This window comes from Dipodomys spectabilis, unplaced genomic scaffold, assembly GCF_019054845.1.
Source record: "Dipodomys spectabilis isolate Male_0828 unplaced genomic scaffold, ASM1905484v1 ptg000002l, whole genome shotgun sequence".
Classification (NCBI taxonomy): Eukaryota; Metazoa; Chordata; class Mammalia; order Rodentia; family Heteromyidae; genus Dipodomys; species Dipodomys spectabilis.
In genome coordinates, this window is record NW_024870679.1 from 49,810,057 (window position 1) to 49,836,891 (window position 26,835).

A 26,835-nucleotide genomic window follows, 5' to 3' on the forward strand; every position below is an offset into this window, starting at 1 on the left:
AGGCAAGCGCCCTACCACTGAGCCAACTTCCCAGCCCACTTCCAATATTTTATTACTTGGTGCTGCAAATGTCTTGAAACACCTACAAAAGTCCCTTTAACAATATTTTTGGTAATGTGACTGCATTGGGGACATTTTCATCTCTTGCATCTCTCCTTAGTAATGTTACTAAGTTGGCCTTCCCTAACCATGACTAACCTCTACAATAGTACCAATAATAGCACTTACACATCAGCTATTTCATCTATAGCTCCTGCTACTTTCATTTCACTTATATGTCCAACTTTATCACTTTCAGTTCTGTGCTGCACATTCATCTCTGCCAGTCAGTTCCTTCAATTATCTGCTTCTTTAAAATGCATGTGGGTTGGGCTGGGAAGGTGGCTCAGTGGTAGAGTGCTTGTCTTGCATGCATGAAGCCCTGGCTTCGATTCCTCAGCACCGCATAAGCAGAAAAAGCCGGAAATGGCGCTGTGGCTCAAGTGGTAGAGTGCTCGCCTTGAACTGAAGAGCTGAGAGACAGCACCCAGGTCCAGAGTTCAGGCCCCAAAACAGACAAAAAACAAAATAAATGCATGTGGGTTTATCACTGGAAACAGGAAGCAATGTAACTCTACACCGCTGTCCATGAATCCCTTGCTGAAATGAACACATAGTAACCAGACTTTGGAAGAAGTGATGCTTGACCACTATTATGTATCTGCTTTTTACATAGTGATTAGTTCTATTTGGCAATGGAAAATGCTATTTAACCCTCTTTTTGTTGTATTTTAAAACAAAATCTCACTCTATTGCCCAGGCTTGCCTTGAACTTGGGAGTTTGTTCCCCAGAGGTTCATGTGCTGCAGGCTTGGGCCCCTCTATATGATATTAAGAAAATTTTTTTTAAAAAAAGAAAAAGAAAAGGTGGGGAGACCTTTAAGAGGTAGGACCTAGTATCAGGTAATTAGATCCCAAGGAGTGCATGGGCCTCCCCAAACACACCCGACCCCTGAATCTGTCTAGTTTCCTGCTGCTACCATGAGGTTCATGGTAGCATCATCCATGATGCTCTTACTAGAGGTTGAACAAAAATGGTGTCACCTAACCCTGGACTATCAGCTACCAAACCATGAGTTAAATATACCTCTTTTCCTTATAAAGTACCTAGATTTGGATATTTTGCCATTGCAAATTTTAAAAGAAGCAACAAAAACATCAGCAAAAAAAACTAATATACTGTTCCAGCAAAGTCATCTTAAACAGGGGACTATGAAAAGGATTGTTGGTTATATAATGATTAAATTGCATTAGGATTAATTCTGTGGCAATGTTCTCAATGTTTTTCATATATTAACTCAATGAAAATAGAAAAAGAGGTAAACACTATGTCTTTATTTTGTCATACAGGTGATAAAACAGAAAACCTCACTTGTCCAAAGTCACAAAGCATCAAAGCTGCAAAGCCAGGACTCAATTCCAAGTCTCCAACTTTTACAGTACATTCTACTCAATCTGATAGAGAAGACAAATACTCCATTTTCTCTCTAATTTGGTGATGCTAAAAAAAAGAGTCCAATTTGAATGTGTAATGGTTACTAGAGGCTAGGAAGCAAGGAAAGGAGGCAGAGGCTGGATAATGGGTACCAAGTAAGTTTGACAGAGTAAGTTCTAGTGTTCTCCAGCCCAAGTGGATGACGTGAGTTCACATATCCTAGCAGCATATATTTGGGAATAACAGGAGTTCAGAGGCTCCAAATACAAAGTAATGACAAGAAGATGGCAATGTATGGGCTGGGAAGGTGGCTCAGTGGTAGAGTGCTTGCCTTGCATGCCTGAGGCCCTGGGTTCAATTCCTCAGCACCACATAAGCAAAAAGGAAAAAAGCCGGAAGTGGCGCTGTGGCTCAAGTGGTAGAGCACTAGCCTTGAGCTGAAGAGCTGAGGGACAGCGCCCAGGCCCAGAGTTCAGGCCCCACAACTGGACCCAAAAAAAAAAGAAGATGGCAATGTAAATTACCTTAATCAATACATTGCATAGAAGTAGCGATTATCACATTGTATTTATAAATAAGTACAATTAAGCTAACTTTTTTATTTTTTTGGTGCTGGTCTAGGGCTTGAATTTAGGGCCTGGGCAGTGTCCCTGAACTTTTGTGTAAGGCTAGCACTCTACCGCTTTAGCCACAGCACCACTTCCCACCTTTTCTGAGTAGTTTTTCAGGAATAAGTCTCAGACTTCTCTGCTCAGGCTGGCTTCAAACTGCAATCCTGAGATCTCAGCCTCCTGAATAGCTAGGATTACAGACATGAGTCACTAGGGGCTGGCTAAAATAAATAATTTTTAAAAGAGAAAGGGGGAGGCAAATATACACAGAGAAGGGGCAGCTATGGAAACAGAAGACTTTTATCAAAAATTAAAAGTGTATGGGCTGGGAAGGTGGCTCAGTGGTAGAGCGCTTGCCTTGCACGCATGAAGCCCTGGGTTCGATTCCTCAGCACCACATAAGCAAAAAGAAAGCCGGAAGTGGAGCTGTGACTCGAGTGGTAGAGTGCTAGCCTTGAGCTGAAGAGCTGAGGGACAGCGCCCAAGCCCAGAGTTCAGGCCCCACGACCAGACCCAAAAAAAAAAAAATGTATAAAAAATTAAAAGTGTAATCCAAATCTTCACTTAATGAAAATTCTGTAACTAGTGAAGAACCAAATACATGAAAGGACCAATTAGAGAACTTATAATGTAAATGAGAACTAAAATATTCAATCAAATGACTAGGAAAAAAGAAGCAATCTTTCTCTCAACAGAGACCCCAAATACAGATCTAGATGTCATCAACAGAAGAGGCTAAATATCTGACTAACAGAAATTTGAGTCAGAACAAAAGGAGATGATAGGGAGAAGAGGTGATAATGTCCAGATGGAAAAGTCAAAGCTTTCGAAATACCCTCATCAGAGAATGTACACAGGCCCACACCAAGTATGGTCAGGAAGAAAACTTTCAGATTGTCAGGAAGAAAACCTTCTAGAGGAAGGAAAATGAGTGAATCAGCCCCCTCAATGGCAAAAAAAAAGTCCACAGGGCCTTCAACATTCCAATGGAAAATTCACACTAGTCAAAGTAAAGGCAATTTCAAAAATGCAGAGATACTAGAAAATAGTATGCACCAAAAAGGCACAAGAAAGAAAAATATGTGATCCAACACTGGAGCTAACCTAGACCATCTAGAAAAGAGACAAGGTAGCCGGGCACTGGTGGCTCACGCCTGTAATCCTAGCTACTCAGGAGGCTGAGATCTGAGGACCGCGGTTCAAAGCCAGCCCGGGCAGGAAAGACCGTGAGACTCCTATCTCCAATAAACCACCAGAAAACCGGAAGTGGCGCTGTAGCTCAAGTGGTAGAGCGCTCGCCTTGAGCTGAAGAGCTGAGGGACAGCGCCCAGGCCCAGAGTTCAAGCCCCACAACCGACAAAAAAAAAAACGACAAAAAAAAAAAAAAAAAAAGAGACAAGGTGACAGCTATATGGCAGACTTAGGCTCTAGCAGGAAAATAAGCAGATAAGTAACAAAGGGTCTTGGAAAAGGTAAGGACACAGAAGGAAAATTAGGTAGGCAGAAAAATTGTAAGATTATATGTACAGCAACAGCTGTACACAGAGAAAATCAGATCACATTTTACCAGCTGTACAGGGACTGTGATAAGACAGTTTAGAAGGAGAAGATGAAATGAGGTGGTGTCTGAACTTAAATCTTCAGTTATTATAAAAGGAAAGCATTTTGGACTTGCTATCAATTAACTTATTCAAGGCACAAACATCAGTCTTTCAATCCTGAGGTTTTAATCCATGAGTGTTTCTTTCAAACTGTTTAATTTATTAAAAGAATTTTGTACAAAAAGAAACTAAGAAAAAGGATCTAAGTATACTGAAAATTGCATATTGTCCCTTTTTCTTCATTTTTCATATAAAAAGATGTTATTTAGCGGGTTCTGCTCTTCATTTTCTCTCTTGTTCGTTTTCCAGGTCTCTTCTAAACAAAAACAAATAAACAAAAACAAATTTAGTCACACAGTACTTGGCTTTCTGCCCTAGGGAGAGAAGAACAAAGAAGGGAGGAGGAGGTGTGGCAGTTAGAAAAAGCTGACCCTGCGCAGCCTGGAACCTGGCTCACTTACATTCGCTCCTTTCTTCCCAGGCCTTTTGAGGCCCTTGCCATGAGCTACCTTGGCCCGGAAGCTGGATACATCATCGTAGCTTTCTCGAGTATTCCATTTGGTACCTTTCTTCTTTCCACCAAAACCAAACTTTTGGTTTTTATACCGTCGTTTAGCACTGGGCCTGGAAAAAGATTAGCACCCTAAATTATGAGGAACTTTGTGACCAAACAATAGCTTCTGATTCCTTCCTACAAAGCTCCTGAGACAATACTGTTCCCAGACCCACAGCTTTTTTTTTTTTGTTTTGTCGGTCTTAGGCTTAAACTCTGGACCTTGCACTGTCCCTCAGCTCAAGGTTAACACTCTACCACTTGAGCCACAGTGCTACTTCTGGTTTTCTGGTAGTTTATTGGAGATAAAGAGTCTCACAGACTTTCCTGCCTGGGCTGGCTTTGAACCACAATCTTCAGATCTCAGCCTTCCGAGTAGCTAGGATTATGTGTGAGCCACCAATACTCGGCACTCCCATAGTTTTAACCTCAGAAAAGGAAAGAAAAGCAGGAAGGGATCTAAATAAATTATATGGCTTTCTCCTATTCTCAAAAAGCTTTTTAGCCAGGCACTGATTGGCTGATGCTTATAATCCTAGCTACTCAGGAGGCCTGAGCAGTAAAGTCCAATTAACCACCAAAAAGCCAGACATGGAGCTGTGGCTCAAGTGCTAGAGTGCTATCCTGGAGCTAAAGAGCTCAAGGACAATGCCCAGGCCCAGGGTTCAAGGCCAATGACCAACAGACACTCCTTTCCCCCACCCCCCAAAAAAAAAGCCTGCGTCTCTACATTGCTTACTGGATGAAGCCGGAGATCTGAAACAGGCAAATGAACAGCCCAGGAACCCAACACAGCTCCTCACTCCTAGTTTCACACTGCTATCTAGTAATAGCTAATGCTGGCTGTTTCTCACATACAACCTGCTGTTTCATAACTCTGATCCTATTCATTCAGGAGCATCATACTTCCCTTTCTATCTCATAATACCAAGAGGCACAAATCACTTCCTTGATATAGTAGATAAGGCACTGAACAAAGGACTTGCTCCCAACTGAATGGCAGAAGCTGGATCTGAACCCTTGGTCTTGCACTTGTTAACTATCACATTAACTGGGAATCACACAGTTATCTGACTTTTATTCAAATAAGCCCATGTTCATCTTCAAAGACTGTTTATGGCTTAAAAGCTCATCTGTGGGCCAGGAGCCAGTGGCTCATGCCTGTAATCCTAGCTATTAAGGAGGCTGAGATCTACGGATCATGGTTCAAAGCCAGCCCAAAGCCAGCCCAGGCATGGCAGGAAAGTCCATAAGATTCTTATCTCCAATAAAACCACCAGAAGAGCTCAGGGACAGTGCCCAGACACCCAGAGTTCAAGGCCCACAACCGACAGACCAAAAAAAAAAAAAAGCTCGATGCCACTATAAGTCCTGGCCCGAGGCAGCATCAGTATTCTTCTTTCCACATAGCGGTGGGCTCCCGGAGGTGGGGGGAGGGAGGGGGCCGATAGTACTCATGGACTGTCAGCCCAGTTCACATCCCAGAACCAAGGCAAACCAAAACACTTGTTACCCCTTCTTCATGTTCTGGCCTTTAGCTCCTGCCTTTGTGGCCTTTGTGGCCTTCGTGGCCTGTGCAACAGGTTTCTCATCTCCCTCAAGGAAATCCAGTTTATCAGAGAAGCCTGTTGAGTGAAGAAACATTCTGATCAGCACCAGTGTACTTATTAAAAAAAAGTTTAAGCCTCAAAATGTAAGTTATAAGTGATTTGAGAAGTATAACTTCTAAAGTCACACCATTCCAAAAATGTAAGTCTAACAGCTCCAAATCAATAAATAAGACCTCCCCAATGCATTGTGTGTTCAGATTAACTCTAAGGGTACCAGAGATCTCTATTTTCCTACGTCTTTAGAAGAGAAATATCCTGACCTTTTTGGTACTTCTTGATGGCATTCATCATATGTGATTTCTCCTGCTGCCTCTTCTGAAGAACCTGTGTTTGCACCTGTGATATGGACACAGAAGTTATATCCATTCACAACCACTACTCCAAGCACATGCATTCTCTCAATAACTAGTAAAAACACACATACACAGATCAATACCATCACCATTTAACATGTACAGACATGTACGTCTCTACACTAATCCAGTGTAGTTCAAATTCTTAATCTCTTTTAAACTGCATTGTGGGCAGCCTGAACCCAAAGCCTACACTTTTCACTCATCACACAATCCTGCCTAGGAAACTGTAGCAAATCACATTTAGGTTTATATTCAAGTTCTCCTATTAATTATATCTGAGCAGATTAAATTTCCAATCCTGTTACTATGAAAATATAAAAAAAAACAACAGAAAAACAACCATCCCAGAAAACAGAAAAAAAATGCTTTAGGGACAAAAACTATTATTTAAGGCGGAGTTTCTCACCATTAACATTTTGGATGTGATAGTTCTTCATTGGGTAAGGCCTGTCCTGTATCTGTACAGTTAGTAACATCCCTGCTCCCCTACCCACTTGATGCAAACAGAACCCTCTATGCCAAGATGTGACAACTGAAAAATGTCTCCAGTTACAGATGTTCTCTGGAGGGCAAAATCACCCCAAATTGAGAACCACTATCCTAGTTTCCTCAAATTATACATACATGCTAAGCAGCCTTACTTTTTCTTTTATTTTGATAAGTTACGTTATACTAACTAATGCTTAGTGTCTTTGAAATGATGCCAACCATCCACCTTCAGATTAGAGAATCAAGGGGCTGGGAATAGGGCTTAGTGGTAGAGAGCTTGCCTAATATGCATAAAGCCCTGGGTTCAATTACTCAGTACCACATAAAATGAAAAGGCTGGAAATGGTGCTGTGGCTTAAGTGGTAGAGTGCTGCCTTGAGCAAAAGCAGCTCAGGGACAGTACCCAGACTCTGAGTTCAAGCCCCTGAACTGGCCAAAAAAAAAAAAAAAACAGATTAGAGAATCAAGATCAGTGGACCTTGTGCAGAGGACAGAATACTACAACTTGTCAGTGAAATGACCCCAAGTAAGAACAACAGCCTCATAAGCCAGATCACAAGTGTTATGTCAGAAATGCTTATGAAACCTAAACAGAGCCTTTTCAACCCCATTCCCTCCCACACACTAATTCTAATTCCTTTCTCCTTCCATTTAGAAGACCATCCAATAAGACAGTTTCATCATTTACCTGATCTGATTTTACACTAGAGCTCAGACATTCATACTCAAATACACATGGGTACGGTTTTTTTTTTTCTCTCAGACTTCACAGTAATAAATAGTATGATCCTCTTGCAGACTTGAGGATCATCTAAACCAAATGCATCCCATGTAGACATTTTCAGAGACTCTGAAGCATAAAAATCTTTTGCAATTTTCCAGTTGTGCTTCTGCTGATGGGTCAGGTTTGGACCCAGCTCTTCACTACATAAAAGCCCTAGCTTTCAGTTAACCTGCTGATATCACACTACTCCTGGTACAGCACAGCGTCAGGTGAGATTGTGCTCAAGAAAACTAGCGGCAACACTGCACAGTGAGAGCAGAGCACAATCTAATACACATGTAGCACAGAACCAATCAGACCACAGCAATCTAATACACATGTAGCACAGAACCAATCAGACCACAGCAATCTAATACACATGTAGCACAGAACCAATCAGACCACAGCAATCTAATACACATGTAGCACAGAGCCAATCAGACCACAGCAATCTAATACACATGTAGCACAGAGCCAATCAGACCACAGCAATCTAACCTGACAGACATTCCTGGCCTCTCTCTACTCCCTGCCTATTTTCTTTCTTACCTTCTTTCCATATTTCCTAAGTGCTCTCAGTTGCTTAGCTTTTTCAGACTTCTCCATGGCAGCCTGTTTAGCTTGTAGCTTCTGTCGAATCTAAAATACAAAATATTGCAGATATTGCTTTTACTTAAAAGGCACTGGAACAGGGATCACAACTTGTAAATCACCAATACAAGGACAGTGAGTTTCAAAGGCTGAGCATTCTGCCTAAGGTATCACAAATGTCAGTGATAGAGCTTAAAAGTAACCTTCCCTTAACTATTCAGGAGGCTGAGATCTGAGGACCACAGTTAGAAGCCAGCCCAGGCAGGAAAGTTGGTAAGACTCTTACCTCCAATTAATCACAGAAAACTGGAAATGCAACTGTGGCTCAAACTGACAAGAGTGCTAGTCCTTGAGCAGAAAAGCTCAGGGATAGTGCCCAAGCCTTGAGTTCAAGCCCCATGATCTACAACAACAAAAAAGTAACCTTCCAATGCTGCCTGTTCCAGTACACACATTGGCCTACTTGTAGTCTAAGAAAGAATACTTATTCTTCCCCATTGCTGTGTATGTATTCTGGTTAAGCCACACGGCCTCAGTGCCTTTCTCTAACAGGCCAAATTATACATTTAAAAATTCCTGTAGATCCCTAACATGCTCTTTTACGAACATGTTATGTTTAATTTCTTAAGTTTTTCTCAGGGAAAACCTAAGAAGCTCAACGTAGAGAGATATATCTGGGATGATTAGCTATGCTGGATTAGTTTCTCTGGGTACCACCAAGATCTCCCAAAATTCAGTTTAAGGCTCAAGGGAACTATTTAAATACTTTTGGATTTTACATTGACTCTCTATGCACCATGCTACCACTGTGCTAACAAGGAAGTGCAAAAGCCATCTTTACCTACATTTCTTACAGTGCTTCTTCTCTGTAAACTATTTAAATTAGGGAAGTGTCATCTTCTTTAGTGTGATTGGCATGACTCTGAAGTAGAGACATAACTGTCTCTGACAACCAGACCCATTTCTGAGCTTTACATACCTTTTTCAAATATTCAGGAGCTAAGCCAGCTGAATATATTTCAGTTCAAAGCCTTAGTTTTTCAGAGGAGGGGGGAACCTTTGTTTCTTACCTTTTGCATGTGCTGATCAGTCTTGGCCATTTCTGCAAAATAATCGGTGGGACGCTTGGTAGGGATGTGGAGCTGATGGAGCCGTGGTAATACTGCCAGTACAGCAGCCTGGGCCTGGCGGTAGCTGAGATTGTAGGATAAAGTATGAACTGTAGTGAGGAGAACGGCATTGATTCCTTCTTATGACCTCCCATGAGTTATCCAAGCTGAGAGCATCTCTCAACCTCTGACTGTCGCTAACAATAACAAATGAACAAGCAAACAAAATGGTAATAAAACCTAATTCAGCATCCAATAAAAATTTCATTATGCATTGTTGTTTGTTGTGCTTTTTTTTAAGTGAAAGTAAATTAGTAGCTTAAAAGCAGGGAACCTGGAACTCACCCCTGACTAATCCTACCTACTCAGGAAGCTGAGATCTGAGGATTTTGATTTGAAGCCAGCCCAGGCAGAAAAGCCCTGAAATTCTTATTTCCAATAACCACCAAAAAGCTGGAAGTGGAGCTGTGGCTCAAGTGGTAGCACACAAGTCTTGAATGAAAGAGTTCAGGGATGATGTTCAAGCCCCAGGAATGACAAGAAAGAAAGAAAGAAAGAAAGAAAGAAAGAAAGAAAGAAAGAAAGAAAGAAAGAAAGAAAGAAAGAAAGAAAGAAAGAAAGGAAGGAAGGAAGGAAGGAAGGAAGGAGAAAGAAAAAGAAAAAGAAAAAGGAAGAAAGAAAAGGAGAAAGCGCACTTACAGATACAATTAACACAAACTAATGCCAATTATGAATTCTTAAGTAATCACTCAAAAAGAAGTCCACTCAGAGACCTTAAAGTTTGTTCAAGTAACAATACACACATGCATACACAAAAATTTTATAGTGAGTTATTTACAAAACAGTCCACAAACTGGACTTCACTCGTGCCTGGAGCTCTTGTCTGAACCAGGGGGAAATCTAGCTTTTCCAGCGTCTTCCTAGGCTGATTATGCAAATTTCCTGGTGCTTCCGCAGGGGAAGGCTCACTAAATTCCCCTCTCTGCCAATCTCTAGCACAAGGATCCCCAACTTCTCCACGTTAGAAAACAAACATACAAACTCATTTCTCTTTGGAAGTCGTCTTCTGGGTTCACAGCTTTCTTCTGGTCCTTATTCTGCTGAGGAGTTGGCTGAGGTTCACTGATTTCGGGCACCGGTCCGAGGGTCACATCCAGCCTTTCAACCCAATCTAGATCCCGCTTGAATTCATCCAAACACTGCTTCAGTCCATTCTAGGAGAGTCAGACGCTACACTCATAAGATGAGTACCCAAGGTGCTGGTAAGCCAACAAGTCAAAGCCTTCATCCCAAATACCCACAGTCATCCACCCCGGGAAATGCGCAGGAGGGATCTTTCCCGGAAGAAGAACCGGATTCTTGCACAGCAGTGCCGGGTGATCACCCCATCTCCCAATACCCGCCCCCACCCCCCGTCCGGCCCCCGAGCTAGCTCACCACGTTGTTCACGGCCTTCTTCGGCCCCTCTAGCACGACATTGAGGCCTGGCTTCAGAAGTCCGCGGGAAAATGCATCCTGCAACTGCAGGACACAGGCGCGGTCAACACCGGAGCAACCGAGACGCCGCCCGCGCCCGCGCCCGCGCCCGCGCCCGCGCCCGCGCCCGCGCCCGCGCCCGCGCCCGCGCCCGCGCCCGCGCCCGCGCCCGCGCCCGCGCCCGCGCCCGCGCCCGCGCCCGCGCCCGCGCCCGCCACCCACCTCTCGGTCCGTGACCACGGAGTCCTCAGAGTCCGAGCCGGAGCCCGAGAGCGGGGGAGTGTCCATCACCGCCCGCCGGCCGGAGCGGGGTGGCGGAGGTCCGCGCCGCTAGCTGGGGATGACCCTCCTCGCCGGTGCTGCCCTCAGCGTCCCACGACCGCCCGCCGCGGCCCCACGTGCGCCCGCGCCACACCAGCTCTGACAACTACCAGCTCCGGCTCCACTTTCGGGCAGAACTTCCGCTTCCGGCCGCCGAGCACACTTCCGGTTTGTCGTCGCTATGGGAACCGCTCCGGCGTCCGGAAGCGCGGCGGTGGCTTGGACTCTCTAGGAGTTGCAACTCCGGATACGTGCGTGGTCCGGTGGACCCAAAGCGAAAAAGCGAAAGGTAGGAGGCGGGGCGGGGGGGGCTCCCTGGCATTCTTGGAAGATGCTGGGGGCACCAGGGAGCTAGAGAAAAGGAGGCGCTGGGAGCTGCTAAGGTGCGCGGTGGGTGAGACCTCTGGAGGGCGGGGCCAAGGGGCGTGTCCTTGGGGAGGGAGGGGCGGGGCTTCGCTCTCACCTGTGGGGTTCCACCTCCAGCAGAACTCTGGCAAAGGACTATGTCGACCGTAGTAGCCCAGGCGCTGCATGTTTTTGGCTTCCGATCTCACGTGGCCAACAATATCTTCTTCTTCGATGAGCAAATCATTATCTTCCCTTCAGGAAACCACTGCGTGAAGTACAATGTGGATCAGAAATGGCAAAAATTCATCCCAGGTAAAACCCTTTCCATCCCCACACTTAGATTAGCCGACTCCTGAGTAGCTAGGATTTACAAACATGAGCCACCAGAGCCTAGCATGACTTGATTCTTTTGTTCATCATTATCCTTTTGTGATTCATATATCTTAATACCTATAGCTAATCTCATTTTATTGCAACAGAGTGTTACAACCTGTGACTATGATGTCTCAAATATGCACAACAGTTGGAAGTTTGAGAAGTATTTGGGAAGTAAACTATCAAATTCTGATAATTTGCTATTAGAAATCATACCACTGGGAACATTTTTGTATTCATATATTATGCAACGTCACTTATTCAAAGATTCTTCAGAACTCACAACCAAGACTAAAACTGCTTAGATAGTATCAATTTACATTCCCACTTGTAGCCTAAGGATCCTTATTCCTTACAACTTAATATTCCCTACAACTCTTGATTTTCAACTATTTGGTGAATCTGGTAGTTGACAAAGGTTATTATTGTAGTTTTAACTTATTTCTATTAGTAATGAAGATGGTTAGTATCTTTTCATGTGTGAATGGAATATTCCTACCTAGTTTTATTTTTAAGCATCCTGCTCACATTTTGTACCAATTTTTGATCATTTTTGTGGGGTTTGGGTCTTGGGTCTTTCTTACTGATTTATGAATACACTGTATATTAACCATACATTCTGTACATTAATGATACAGCTGTTATAAATATTTCCAATCTGGGTCTTGTATTTTCTACCTCCTTTTGGTGATAGGCAGAAATTCTTAGTTTGAGTGAAATCAGTTATTAAACACCATGTAATATGCTGTTGGAATAAATAACACAGTTATTTACTTATTTTTATGTTCAGCATATTTGCTAAACTATGATTAATTCTAATGAATTATCTATAGACGGTCAGATGTTTCTACAGAGACATTTGTACTTCTATATATAACAATAGTTTTATTTACTTTTTTTTTCTTGTGTTTCTGACTGGCAAACACCTCCAGAGAGAGTTGACTAGAAGTATAAAAATGGACATCCTGTCATGTTTCTGATCTTAAAGGGAATCATTTTAACATGTCTTACTAACGAAGAATGCTTAATGTATAAAGTTATCAACATCCTTTAACCGGCTAAACAGTTTTTTTAAGCCAGGCGGGCATTTGAAGAAAAATCTGTGAGACTCTTATCTCCAATTAATCACCAAAAAGCAAGACGTGGTGCTGTGGTTCAAGTGGTAGAGGGCTAGCCTTGAGCTGAAGAGCTGAGGGACACCACACAGGCCCAGAATTGAAGCCCCCTGACCACCAAAAAAATCCTTTCTAATTTTCTGCTTTGCCCCCAGTGAACAAATAACTGAATTTTATTACATACATTTTCTATATTTTTTCATAATATTACTAACATTTATACTAGTCATCAATTTATTCAGATATTCACCTATATTTGCTCTTGTATGTACCAGGTGTTGCCACCATTAGACTTCAATGTAGTACTAAGTTCTTAATGTTTTTATTTGTCTAAAAAAGGCCTTTTTGTCATTCTCATTTTTGAAAGATAGTTCAACTAGTTTTAAGATTCTTGTATAGAGGTCTGTTTCATTGGGTTATTTTTGTCTTCTCATTTGTTATGGTGGTTAACAAATTATCCATTATTGCCGGGCACCGGTAGCTCACGCCTGTAATCCTAGCTACTCAGGAGGCTGAGATCTGAGGGTCACGTTTCAAAGCCAGCCTGGGCAGGAAAGTCTGTGAGACTCCTATCTCCAATAAACCACTCAGAAAACCGGAAGTGGCACAAGTGGTAGAGCACTAACCTTGAGCTGAAGAGCTGAGGGACAGCGCCCAGGCCCAGAGTTCAAGCCCTGTGACCAACAAAAAAAAAGAAAAAAGAAAAAAAAAGAAAAGAAAGAAATTATCCATTAAATCTTTTTTTCTGCAGATGATCAGACTTTCCTCCTATCTTCTTTTAAGATCCTAGCTGTGTGTGTGTGTGTGTGTGTGTGTGTGTGTGTGTGTGTGTGTGTGTGTGTGTATTACTTTTATTTTTCATCCTCCTAAGAATTCCCTGGGGTCCTTGGACCTAAGGCATGATGTAGTTGTTCTAGAGAATTTTTAACAGTTGTCACATCAGATATGGTATCCGCGTGTGTGTGTGTGTGTGTGTGTGTGTGTGTGTGTGTGTGTGTGTCTTTGTGTCTGTGTGTCCTGGTACTAGGATTGAGCTGAATGCCTTGTGCTCTCTCACTTTTTTTTTTTTTTTTTGTTGGTCATGGGGCTTGAACTCTGGGCCTGGGTGCTGTCCCTCACCTCTTCAGCTCAAGACAAGTAAGTACCCTACCACTTGAGCCAAGGTGCCACTTCCTGTTTTCTGGTGGTTTATTGGAGATAGGAGTCTCACGGACTTTCCTGCCTGGGCTGGCTTTGAACTGTGATCCTCAGATCTCAGCCTCCTGAGTAGCTAGGATTACAGGCGTGAGCCACTGGCGCCCGGCTTCTCTCACTTCTTTTTCACGCAAGAATAGCATTTTACCACCTGAGCCACAACACCATTTTTGGCTTTTTTTTATTGGCAGTAAATTGGAGATAAGCATTTCATGGACTTTTCTGCCCAGGCTGGCTTTGAACCTTGATCCTCAGATCTCAGCCTTCTGTGAGTAGCTAGAATGAACCACAGGTGACAAGTTTCAGATATTGCATCTTTTTTTTTTTTTTATATGACAGTCATGGGGTTTGAACTCAGGGCCCAAGCAGTCCCTGAGCTTTTTTGCTCAAGGCTAGCATTCTACCACTTGAGCCACAGCTATGCTTCTAGCTTTTTGGTGTTTAATTAGAGATGATGGTTTATCAGCTTTCTTGCCTGGTCTGGCTTTGAACTACGATGCTCAGAACTCAGCCTCCTGAGTGTCTAGGGTTACAGACATGAGCCACAGGTGCTTGTCAAAGTATCTTTTTCATTCTATTATCTTCTCTGGAACTCCACCATCCAAACACCATCCTCCATGATTTTCCATGTCATCAACTCCCTCTGTTATATACTAGATACTTCCTTTAGGGCTTTGTTTTTGTCTTGGTTTCATTGATTCTTTTTTCAGCTGTATCTAACATACCACTTGAGGTACTCACTGAGATTTAATTTCTGTTATTCTGCTCATTTGCTTATATTTTTTACATGTACCACTCTTTTTCTTCTCCAAACTCACTCTTATATCACCAGGGGCCTTATTCCTATGCCCGTGGATCCTCCCAGCTACAGGTTCAAGTGTTGTCCACATACTCTCTAAGCAGCTACCCTTTTATCTTTCTTTAGGCCTAGGCCAAGGGTAGAGACGAACCTGGGAAGACACCAGTGCCCGTCTTATGAGCAGACTTAAAACCATTTGAGCATGGAATTCCAGGGTTCTGGGGACCTAGACCATAATCTAGAATAGGCAATGCAAACTCCAGGTGGCCTTTGGCTCCATATCCTGGTAAGGGATACAGTCAGAGGATAGTGACTCTAAAATATGGGCCCCCAAAAAACCATGCTAGCCAATTTCCTGGTAAAATTATGACTAGCCAGGTCATGAACTTGAGAGATCTGATTTCGATCTGGCTCTTCATTTCATAAGCTCATAGAGCCTCATTTTCATCATTTGTAAAATGGAGATGATGCCTAGCTTGTTTTCATCACAGAACCATAATGGAGTGCAAACATACTCATTTGTTCATTCAACAGAAGTTTATTAAGCACTTCCTGTGTGCCAGACACAAAAATCACACACACACACACACACACACACACACACACACACACACACACACACACACACACACACACACACACACACACACACACACACACACACACACACACACACACACACACACACACCCTGGAATGCCATGCACAGATGGTTCTAAGTCTGCTCATAAGACCGAAGTCTCAATGAATGTAATCTCTTAAGCCAAAGTCAAATGAATGCAATCTTCACTGCCACTCTTAACCCCCTCAGTCTATCTTCCGCCCACCCGGGTGTCCCATTCCTCTCAGACACCACTCATGTCTCTCTCAATCCCTCACCCAGGTAATCACTAAGTCCTACCGGTTCTTGCTTAGCATTTCTCTAGTTCCATCCTCTCCATTCCTATCACTATCACTGCCTTCATGCAGCTTATTGCTACCATCATCTCTGCTTCTTCAAATAGTGCTGGACAGTTTTCCTCACTTCCTCTCCCCACCCCACCCAGTATTGTCTTCCATACAATTGCTGGAGAGGGCTTCCTACAACACACATCTGACCCTTCCTAAAATTTATCTTCATTGCCTCCCACGTAAAGTCAAAACTCTGCAAGTCTCTCCATGCCCCAGAACCCACTTCTCAGGTGCAGGTGTTCCCACAGGCCTTCCAGTGGAGTCCTGTGTGCTAGGCAGGAATGTTGCTGGGAGACTTGATCTTTCTCCTTGGCTTGCTGTGAAGCAGCAGCATGGAGCCCATCACAAAAGGACTAGCACATTTTCTCCTCTCATTCATCCTCCCTATCCAGGGCCAGCATCCATGGATGCCTTATCTACTGTGCACAATGCCTAGGACCCATGATACTTCATGAAAAGGTTTTAATTTGTGTTAAACTCGGGAAAAAATTGAATATAACAATAATGACTAGATTATGGCAAATCCAGCCTGAGTTATGTTTCTCTTTATATCAATGTAGTCATCAAATATGTGATTGCATATATTTTAAATACTTGTTAAAGAAATACTTTTAACAGAGGAAGGATCCCATGAAAGCAAATACACCTAGGGCCCATGAAAATTGTAATGCACTCTCTATTTTATTGCTCAAATAAAGGGTTGACACTTTAATCTTTGCCTTGGGCTTTGTTTTCTAGAGGCTTACAGCTTACATTTCATGCTTATTATTATTACTTCATGATTGCAAGATGCCTACTATATTCCAGGAGAAGAGGAAATAGAATGTATGTGCTTTCAAGAAAACACAGAGTTTTATTATAAAGCCACTCTAGCAGACTTCTGCATTCATTTCATAGACAGAATGGCACACAAGTGAAAGAGAGGCTAACGAATTAATGTGTGGGCATCATGGCCTTTGGAATAAAAGGAGAGCATTGAGTGATAGCACTTAGGGCATGAAAGCCTCTGTAATTGGACCCTTATTCCACCCTTCTAGACCTGTGCTATGATTCAGCTATGACTATTGCTGCAATTCTCCCACCATACTAAACCCTCTCTCATATCTTTGCCTATAGCTCGAGCTCCCCCTGCCCATGTCCCCGTCTCCCACCCTACCCCATCATACTTCCGGAGAAGTTTCTGGTTCCCATCCTAGTCATTTTCATAATACCTCAGACACAGTTGAACTCAGGAATGGCCAAGAACTGGTTATTAGTGTTCATGCACCTTCCTTCTTTGTGCCAGTGGTACTCAATACCACAGAGAAGGCATGAGCTGCCCTCATTATCCCCGTTTACTTCTATTCACAGGTTCAGACAAGAGTCAGGGCATGCTGGCCTTGTCCATCAGTCCCAATCGCCGATACCTCGCTATCTCTGAGACTGTGCAAGATAGACCCATAATCACCATTTATGAACTGTCATCTGTTCCTTGCCGGAAGCGCAAAGTCCTGAGTAATTTTGACTTCCCAGCTCAGAAATTCATTAGCATGTCTTTTTCTCCAGACTCCAAATACCTATTGACTCAGTCATCACCTCCAGAGTCAAATCTGGTCTATTGGCTATGGGAAAAGCAGAAAGTAATGGCCATAATTAAAAGTGACCTTCAGAACAATCCTATCTACCAGGTACCTGCTAGCATACTCTGAGAGTCATGCAGACGGTAAAATAGTAAGAGCTGCTTCTTAGTAAATGCTTTCTTTGTACCACAGTGTTTATTTTGTATATGCATTTAAAATGTTCATCTCCTAACACCCATATAAAGAATATATTTAGACGCCTGGCTTATGACTATAATCCTAGCTACTCAGGAAGCTGAAATCTGAGGATCACAGTTTGAAGTCAGCCCAGCTGCAAAAGCCCATGATACTTTCTAATTAACTACCAAAAAGCCAGAAATAGAGCTGTGGCTCAAGTGGTAGAGTGCTAGCCTTAAGCAAAAAAGTTCAAGACAGCACCCAGACTCTGAATTCAAGCTTCAGGACTAGCACCAAAGAAATGCATATGATCCCCACTTTACAGATGAGGGAACTGAAGTTCCAGGATATTAAGTAACTCACCAAGATCACACAGGTGGTGAGTGGCAAAGCCAGCCATCCCTGACTCCAGTTCCTGTCATCTTTTCTCTGGCCTAGAGGTGAATTCATAGAACTTAGTCTCCTTGGCCAGGTCTCTTTTCAGAAAGGTTGCTGGGTAATAGGAAGACTTCAGACATGTAACATAAAATGGTAACTCTTTAGGAATCTGTCAATGAAGTTGCAATTATGTGAGAAACAGAATTTTTCTACTGTGGTTTGAGGGAAAGTTCAATAACTCAGTTTATGTTCTGAGATAATAGCTAATCAATATCTCAAGCATAGGCTCCACCATTCATCATTCCAAAGATTGGTGTATAAATAAGCACATCACAACCAGAACATTGATTTATCTAGTGTATTTCATTTCTAATTGAAGCTGCGAAGTGAAACTAGTAATCAGGTTGTTTGGTTAATCCAAGAATCAGACCAAAAGCAGGTGAAAACATAAAGTTATTTCATCCAGACCATAATAAGGCCTGAAGAGCAGTCCTATTCAGTGCGGGGAATACCCTGTCTGAAGTAGATCCAATGACCCAGTGAACATTTATTAGATGCCCACTATAGAACATAGAACTAGGAATACAGAGATGAAGAAGCCATAGTGCCCAAGTTGCTTCCCATCTAGTAAGATCAGCAGGCTGACCAAGCTGAAGATGGATTGGGATTACATAGCAAATCCCAACACATGATTTCTTCCCCACTGGAAAGGGCTGTGAATACCTACCTGACCTTCATTTCTCTGTGTTTCTAGCTGAGTTTAAATCCATTTTGTTGACACAATTTGTCTACTGTGAAAGCCTGCTCATTTGGCTCTGTGGGGGAGGGGGGAGGGAGGGAGAGAGGAGAGAGAGAGAGAGAGAGAGAGAGAGAGAGAGAGAGAGAGAATATGTGTACTGGGGCTAAAACTCAGGGCCTGGGCAGTGTTCCTTAGCTTTTTCAGTCAAGGCTGGCACTCTACCATTTGAGCTCCAGCTCCACTTCTGGCTTTTTGTCTATTAATTGGAGATAAGAATCTCATGGGCTTTCCTGCCCAAGCTGGCTTCAAACGGTAATCCTCAGATCTCAGCCTCCTGAGTAGCTGAGTACCTCTTGAGTACAAAAGTGAGCCACTGCTTCCAGCTCATTCTGTTTTTAACCTTCAAAGGTTTCTTTTGAGTTTAAGATTATAGGCCCCTGCATATGCAATGGATATAGATATATGTCCTTACCAAGTGTGGAATAAGATTGCATAGTTCAATGACTGGAAGGAATAATCTTCACTATCTATTTGTTTTTTGTTTTTTGTTTTTTTGGGTCCAGTCGTGGGGCCTGAACTCTGGGCCTGGGCGCTGTCCCTCAGCTCTTCAGCTCAAGGCTAGCGCTCTTACCACTTGAGCCACAGCACCACTTCCGGCTTTTTTCTTTTTGCTTATGTGGTGTTGAGGAATCAAACCCAAGGCCTCATGCATGCAAGGCAAGCGCTGTACCACTGAGCCACCTTCCCAGCCCCAATCTCCACTATCTGAAATATATTAATTATTAAAGTAGAAAGTAATTCCATCAAGACTGATTTTATGAATGTTTTTCTTTTATTCACTCACATTTTACAGGTGAGCATCAATCCCCAGGATAACACTCAGATTTGTGTCACTGGAAACGGGATGTTTAAGCTTCTCCGTTTTACTGAGGGGACACTAAAGCAAACCAATTTTCAGAGAGGAGAACCCCAAAACTATCTAGCCCATGCCTGGATAGCTGAAGAAAAGATCATTGTTGGCACTGACACAGGCAAGCTGTTACTCTTTGAGTCTGGAGATCAGCGCTGGGAAACGAGCATAATGGTCAAGGACACTGATGATGGCTCAAAGAGCCTGGAGATCATCCATGAATCAGAGAGGTAACAGTGCCCCTAGAGGCTGGTGCTCATGCACTTGTACTACTGGAATTATCCAACAATAGCCTTCTTCCAAAATCCCTCTACCTTGAAAACCAGCTGTGTTAGTTTCTCTGATCCTTTTAGTATTTATCTGTATTTAAACATAAATTTAATAGCTATAACCATTGCTTAGATGTGATTCTTTTTGTTTTTATATACGATTTCATTTCAATATGATTAGTCTCCAAAACTATAGGGTTTTTTTTCCAAAAAATAAATATTTTAGTGGAAGGCCACCTCATTTACTAAACAGATCAAATACGTGTCTGCCAGCCCTCACAGGATGCCAGGCATATTGCTAGGTACTGGGAATGCATGTCTTCAAGACACATACAATTTGGTAAGAGACAACAGATCAAAAGCAAAGTGGAAGCAAGTGTAATTGGATGTGAGATAGGAAGGGGATCCAGGAAGGAGCAGTCAGCTATACTTCAGCAGATACAATCTTATCTCACACATACAGCAGTGTGCTTTTGGATGCATCAGGCATTGCTCTCGGTATTTTCCCTGTATTCCTTGAGTCTTACCCCTATATAGTACATAGTACTATCATACCAATTTTATAGACCAGAAAATGGTGACTCAAAGAAGTTAAGTGATGCACCCAAGATCACAGCACTGATCAGAATCAAGATTCAAACCCAGATCTCTTTGACCCAGAGTCCAAGCCATTCACCACATGACATAGATTCTCCCTCAGTAGTTTTTGTTTTGTTTTGATTTGTTTTGGTCAGTCATAGGGCTTGAACTCAGGGCCTGGCACTGTCCCTGAGCTTTTTTGCTCAAGGCTAGCACCCTATCATTTTGAGCCACAGCTCCACTTCCAGTTTTCTGGTGGTTATTTTGGGGGATAAGAGTTTCATGGACTTTTCCTGCCCTGTCCGGGTTTGAACTACAGTCCTGAGATCTCAGCCCCGTGAGTCACTCGGATTACAGGCATGAGCCACCAATGCCTGGCTCTCACTAATTTTAATCCACCCATTTTCACCATCCCCCCATATGATGACAACCCTGTTTTGGTTGTGGTTGCGTAGAATATTACTAATACATCCTTATGCCCTTCTCCATTTTCTTGCATGTACAGTCTTCTTTTTTAAAAAAAATTCATACACTGTTATACACACATTTTTCGTTTTCCCATTTACACATAATATACAAAGAAGTGAAGATAAAATTTCATCTGAACCAATAAGAGGCAGAACTTAAGACAAACTGGTCCAGAAACAATCCATATCAAAAGGAGATGCTCAAGAGTCAAACTTATGTGGTACTGCACAAATTTCTTTATTCTGAAATATCAGATCTGATCAGAGTTCCATGCCAACATATTAAAAGGTCATATTGGGAGTGGGCACAAAAAGTGGCAGATCATAAAACATCTACAAGATGCAGGTACCATCTTCCTGTGGGTACGGGACTTACAGCAGAAAGACTTCTTAACTCAGCCCACATGCCCCTGCCATGCTCACCTTTCTAAAGTATTAGCAGCTCTCACCTCAGTCTTTTCTCACATGCCCTGTGCACTCTCTTGCTTGTGGGCTTCATCATGTGCAGTTTCCTTTGTCCTCCCCCCTCTGTGTCTCCCCCAGATACCTACACGTGTTCCTGTTTATCCTGCATGTCTTGGCTAGGACCTCTCTTACCTTTGCCCCATCTCCGCTGACTTGCTGGCCATTTCTTCCTGTCATAGTTGGTAGTCCCCAAAGAGTCCTTAGCTCTTGTCTCTCTAGACAAAAAGTTTCCGAGAGCAAGGACTACATTGATCTTATTTACCATTGATTCCCAAAGGTGTATGCATGGTATAACTCCAAATAAATATTTATAAACAAATATAAATATTTGTTATATAAATGAGTGAATAAATAAATAAAAATGGAGACCTATTCTACTACTTACCCCTTGTGTGATTTTTTTTTTTTCCTTTTTTGTCGGTTTTGGGGCTTAAACTCTGGGCTTGGGCACTGTCCCTTCGCTCTTCAGCTCAAGGCAAGCACTCTACCGCTTGAGCCACAGCGCCACTTCTGGTTTTCTAGTGGTTTATTGGAGATAAGAATCTCAAGGACTTTCCTGCTGGAGCTGGCTTTGAAGCAAGATCCTCAGATCTCAGCCTCCTGAGTAGCTAGGATTACAGGCATGAGCCACCAGCGCCCGGCTTGATTTTTTTTTTTACTCAGGGCAAGCCTGCCACTGTCCCTGAACTTTTTTGCTCTAGGCAAGCACTCTATCACTTTGAGCCACAGCTCCACTTCTGGTTTTCTAGTGGCTAATTGGAGATAAGAGTCTCACAGCCTTTCCTGTCTGGGCTAGCTTTGAACTGCAATTCTCAGCCTCCTGAGTGTCAAGGCATGAGCCACTGGTGCCCAGCTTAGCTTAGCTTCTTAAAAAAAATTGTGCTGGGTGCCAGTGGCTCTTGCCTGTAATCCTAGCTACTCAGGAGGCTGGGATATAAGAATCACATTTCAAAGCCAGCCCCAGCAGGAAAGTCCATGAGACTCATCTCCAATAAGCCACCAGAATACTGGAAGTAGCACTGTGGCTCAAGTGGTAGAGCATTTGCCTTGAGCTGAAGAGCTCAGGGACAGTGCCCAAGCCCAGAGTTCAAGTCCCCAACTGACAAAATAATAGTAATAATTTTATATTATATATAATTATAATCATTAAAGTGATGGACAGAGGGGTTACAGTTATATAAGTCAGGTAAAGAGTATATTTCTAGCCAGGTGCCAGTGGCTCAACTGTAATCCTACCTACTCAGGAGGTTGAGATCTGAGGATCACAGTTCAAAGCTAGTCCAGGCAGGAAAGTCCATGAGACTCTTACCTTCAATAAACTACTCAGAAAAAGCTGGAAGTAGTACTGTGACTCAAGTGGTAGAACACTAGCCTTGAACACAGAGAAGCTTAGAGACAGCCCAGGATTGGCAAAAATAAATAAATAAATAAATAAAGAGTATATTTCTTCTTGAACAATGTCACCTCCTGTGTGATCTTAGAAAACTCAAACCCTCCGAGCCACTTTTTTCTAAGCAAAATGAAAGTCATCATCATCATCACCATCATCATCATGCCCACACCAGGTTGTGGAGCTACCAAATAAATATGTCGCCTTACAGTCCTCTCTGGAGTTCGTAGTGCATACCCAGACTATAGGACAGCATTTGCCTAAGGAAGGGATCAGTGATGTTATTATGCACATCTAGGGATATCCTTCTTTCTCCTTTCAAGAAAAACTCAACTCCCTAGGAGTTAGTCTCTGAAGTTTTATTTGCTCTTTTCCTTTTCCAGCCTGATTGAATTTCCACCAATCAGTTCCCCAGTCCCTTCCTTTGAACAGGTCACCACAACCGCTAGCCACAATCAGCTGCCCATGCCCCAAGTGTTTGCCATTGCAACCTATTCGAAGGGATTTGCTTGCTCTGCTGGGCCAGGAAGAGTTCTGCTGTTTGAGAAGGTGGAAGAGAAAGACTCTTACCGGGAGAGCAGGGAAATCCGGGTAAGGAGGGACGGAAGGGAAGAACAGAGCTGGGGTCTTACTGGCATTGCTCTCCAGCAGCAGCAGCAGCATTCTGACAAGGAACTTGAAGGGGAAAGAGGGAGCTATAAAGCTGACCAGAAATTGTAGCAGAGATCTCTGGCCTGAGGAAGCATTTAGGATAAGATGAACAAGACCTGAGTTTAGGATGTTCTGGATTTGAATCCTGGGAGAGAACTGTGGAAAATTGTATTTCTTCTTTGAACCATAAAGTTTCCATTGTTTTTTTTAACACTTCTATTATTAGTGTATGCTGATATTTAATGCCAAGCCAACTACCTGGCATACGATCAGCTTTCAGGAATGCTTATGGAATAATTATTACAGAGTATTATGGAGAGTGGTAAGGTATGACTGCTTGTGGAAGACAAGGAGGACTTCTTAGTACTTGATAGTACTCTTGAAAGAAGGGTTTTAGAAGATGGGTAATACTTGGTAGGAAGGAATGGGAACTCTAGATGGCAGGAACACTTAAACAAAAGCACCATAGGAGGATGCAAGAATGTGTTTGGGAGATATTCTTTTCCCCAGTGAAGAGGGATTAAACTCACTTGAAGGAAAAAGAGAGTAGCTAAGGCTGATCAAGATGTCTAACATCAGTCTGAGGGTGGAGGATGTAATACAGAAGGCACCCTGTGAAGCTTTTGAGTAGAAAAGGGTTATGATTAAGGAAAGCAACCTGCCTGTGACACACAGTAGTGATTCTTGAGACACTGGACTCCAAAAGTGTTTCAAAATACACTGAATAAGTTAGACTTGGTTCTGCATATATTGGCTGAATGACCTGAGATGGAATTTGGATCTTCTAAAACCTATGTTTTCTTCACCAAGAATATAATGTGAGGCTGGGAATGTGGCTTCAGGGTAGAATGTAGCCTAACATGCATGAAGCCCTGGGCTCCTCAGTACCACATAAACAGAAAAAGTAGGAAGTGGAGCTGTGGCTCAAGTGGTAGCGTGCCAGCTTTGAGCACTGTATCCAGGCTCTGAGTTCAAGCCCCAGGACTAGCCAAAAAAAAAGAAAAAGAACATAATGTGATAACTGCCATGACAGGGAGATAAAAAAATGAAATGACAGTCTGTCTAAGTTGCTGTGTGCAGTAGCTGGTACTCAGAAAATTGCAGTAGTCACTCTGCTATTTTTTAACAATCAATTAAGAAATATTTTTGTTATTGCAGCAAATGGTAATGAGATCAAGGCAGTGGGTAATGGGTAAGAGGAAAGGGAGAGTGTCTTTGAGTAGATGTAGGAGGTCAGACACAGAAGCAAAGATGAGACTCAGGCTTTGAAGTTAGATACCTTGGGAAAAGTACCCAAAATAGGAAAATTGGCGGAAATAGCAAGAAAGGTGGGACTGAGGTGGAGAAGGCAGAAGCGGTATGAGTTTACTTTTCTCTGCCCCAAGGCTCATTCCACACAGTGAAAGGGCTGCCACAACTCTCTGCTGCCCAGAACAACATACTGGTGTGCTTGCTGCCAGATGACCACAACCACTGGCTCCCAACATGGGGGCAGGAGTGGGATTTAGATTAATGTGGTTTCAGAGGATCTCAAAGGGAAGTTATCAGTTGATAATAATTTTGCCACATGCAACTATCTTATTATTCAGACACTATTTACTAAAGGTGAGTGTGTGGTGGTGTTCAAAACCTACAGAGCCCTGAACTGGTGGTTCTCTTAGCAATTTAGGAGGAGGCTGAGATCCAGAGGATCACAGCTTGAAGCCAGTCCAGGCAGAAAAGTCTGAGAGACTCCACCTCCAAAATAACCAGAAAAAAAAGCCAAGATGGAAACTTGGCTCAAGTGGTAGAGCACCAGCTGAGCAATCAATCCAAGAAAGCTTAAGATTGAGTTTAATCTCAACATGATAAAAATAACAAAATAGCACAGAAATGGAGGCATTCAGGCCCTCTCTTCTCTATACCTGAGGCTGATCCCAAGTAGCATCCTGGTAGGATTCATATAGGCCTGGATTCTGTAGAACTCTCACAGCTCAATTACATGCTAACCAAGTACATGCTGATAGTATAGAGCCATTACAGATACCTATTTTGTGTCTTGGGCAGATTCCTATAGACCCACAGAGCAATGATCCAAGTCAGTCAGACAAACAAGACATTCTGTGCATGTGCTTCAGCCCCTCAGAAGAAACTCTGATAGCCAGCACCGGCAAGAACCAGCTCTACAGCATCACCATGTCCCTGACCGAAATCAGCAAAGTAAGCCTTCTCTTACCTCCCCTGCTTCCAGACCAGACCTGCATATCTAGCAGAAGGGCTGCTCACTGCATGGGTAGACTTTCCTCCAGATAGATAGAGTATGTGTTCATTCAGCCTCACTTTATAATTGAGCAAAAGAAACTCTAATTTTAACCGGTTCATGTAGGAACATTTGAAGTATAATTGCTGCTGCCTTTGGAGGACACATTGATGCTGTTTAATTTAGCATAGCCTTTTACCAGAAATCACACTTCAAGGAATTTAATCTACTGCTATATTTGCTCATTAGCACAAAAATGTATATATTAAAATTTTTAGTGTTGATTTTTGTGTTGTTTTAAAATAACACAAGAAGTTGGCCTAAATATACTATAGACATTGCAACAAAAAAAGCACCATAAAAAATGAAGCTAATTATCTACATTGTTTACTTCATCAGCAACATATTATTATGTTAAATCCACAGGCACCTTATGGTATGGTTATAAAACATCTGATGGAATAACAAGGAAAATAGATCATCTACCATCATTACAGGAAATTTTAACATATTCTTCTTTAAAATGTTTTTACAATTGCTTTATTGAGTTATTTTTAGAACATATTCATCACCTCAGAATAAGCCTACACTATTTATTATTGTATCTCTACCTTCCTCCCTCCCCTCCCCAATCCTAAGCAAGCACTTATCTGCCACATTAAGTATGAAAGGATTATAAACAAGATTTAGGACTGCAGGATAATCCAGTGGGAGAGATGAGCTTTAATGTTAATGTTTGATTACCTGAGTTTATGTCTTCCTGTTTTTGTTTTTTATTGTTGTTGGCTTTTTTGCATTTCCCTCTATGTCTGCCTTGTAATTTACCTTTTGTTTTCTATGTGTGTCATGGGTTTGTTGCTCTTGTTTATTTATCTTTCATACTAGGCATATTTGTTTTTCCAGTCCTGAGGCCTGGGCATTGTCACTGACTGAGCTCATTTTGCTCAAGGCTAGCATTCTACCACTTGAGCCACAGCTCTTTCTGCTCTTTCTGTGATTAATTGGAGATAAGAGTCAGACTTAATTGCCTGGGCTGGCTTCAAACCACAATCCTCAGATCTCAACCTCCTGAGTAGGTAGGATTATAAGCATGAACCACTGGCATTCAGCTAAGCAAATTTTTAATGTAGCACTTAATTTCTGATTTTTTCTGATAATTTCTGATTATTCTTCACTATATATTTTAGTTATTTCATGGCACTCTTTATATACATTTTGACATGTCATAATCAGATTTAGACCTAGGCCAATTTGATACTAGTAAAATATAGAATGT

At 42.5% G+C, this 26,835-nt stretch overlaps 2 protein-coding genes and 1 long non-coding RNA gene across 3 annotated transcripts in view; 2 read left to right on the plus strand and 1 right to left on the minus strand.

Annotated features, from left to right (window-relative positions):
- Positions 1-2,591: 2,591 nt before the first annotated feature.
- LOC122106027 lies at positions 2,592-3,864 on the plus strand. Its single transcript, XR_006147113.1, has 2 exons — positions 2,592-3,214; positions 3,486-3,864. It is a non-coding gene; the product is annotated as an uncharacterized LOC122106027 (long non-coding RNA).
- Positions 3,824-11,082, minus strand: Ebna1bp2 (EBNA1 binding protein 2). The gene is made up of 9 exons (XM_042677315.1): positions 10,856-11,082; positions 10,595-10,678; positions 10,196-10,371; positions 9,119-9,242; positions 8,007-8,096; positions 6,110-6,185; positions 5,753-5,864; positions 4,148-4,310; positions 3,824-4,002 (listed from the first exon to the last, which is right to left on the minus strand). The coding sequence occupies exons 1-9, from the start codon at positions 10,919-10,921 to the stop codon at positions 3,952-3,954; spliced, it is 942 nt and encodes a 313-aa protein (XP_042533249.1). The 5' UTR covers positions 10,922-11,082; the 3' UTR covers positions 3,824-3,951.
- Positions 11,083-11,178: 96 nt separating this feature from the next.
- Positions 11,179-26,835, plus strand: part of Cfap57 (cilia and flagella associated protein 57) — a 59,256-nt gene continuing 43,599 nt past the window's right edge. Inside the window, exons 1-6 of the mRNA XM_042677355.1 lie at positions 11,179-11,243; positions 11,438-11,614; positions 17,087-17,403; positions 19,443-19,729; positions 23,053-23,260; positions 25,367-25,519. Coding sequence (XP_042533289.1) covers positions 11,458-11,614; positions 17,087-17,403; positions 19,443-19,729; positions 23,053-23,260; positions 25,367-25,519 — 1,122 coding nt within the window. The 5' untranslated portion in view covers positions 11,179-11,243; positions 11,438-11,457. The remainder of the gene's footprint in view (positions 11,244-11,437; positions 11,615-17,086; positions 17,404-19,442; positions 19,730-23,052; positions 23,261-25,366; positions 25,520-26,835) is intronic.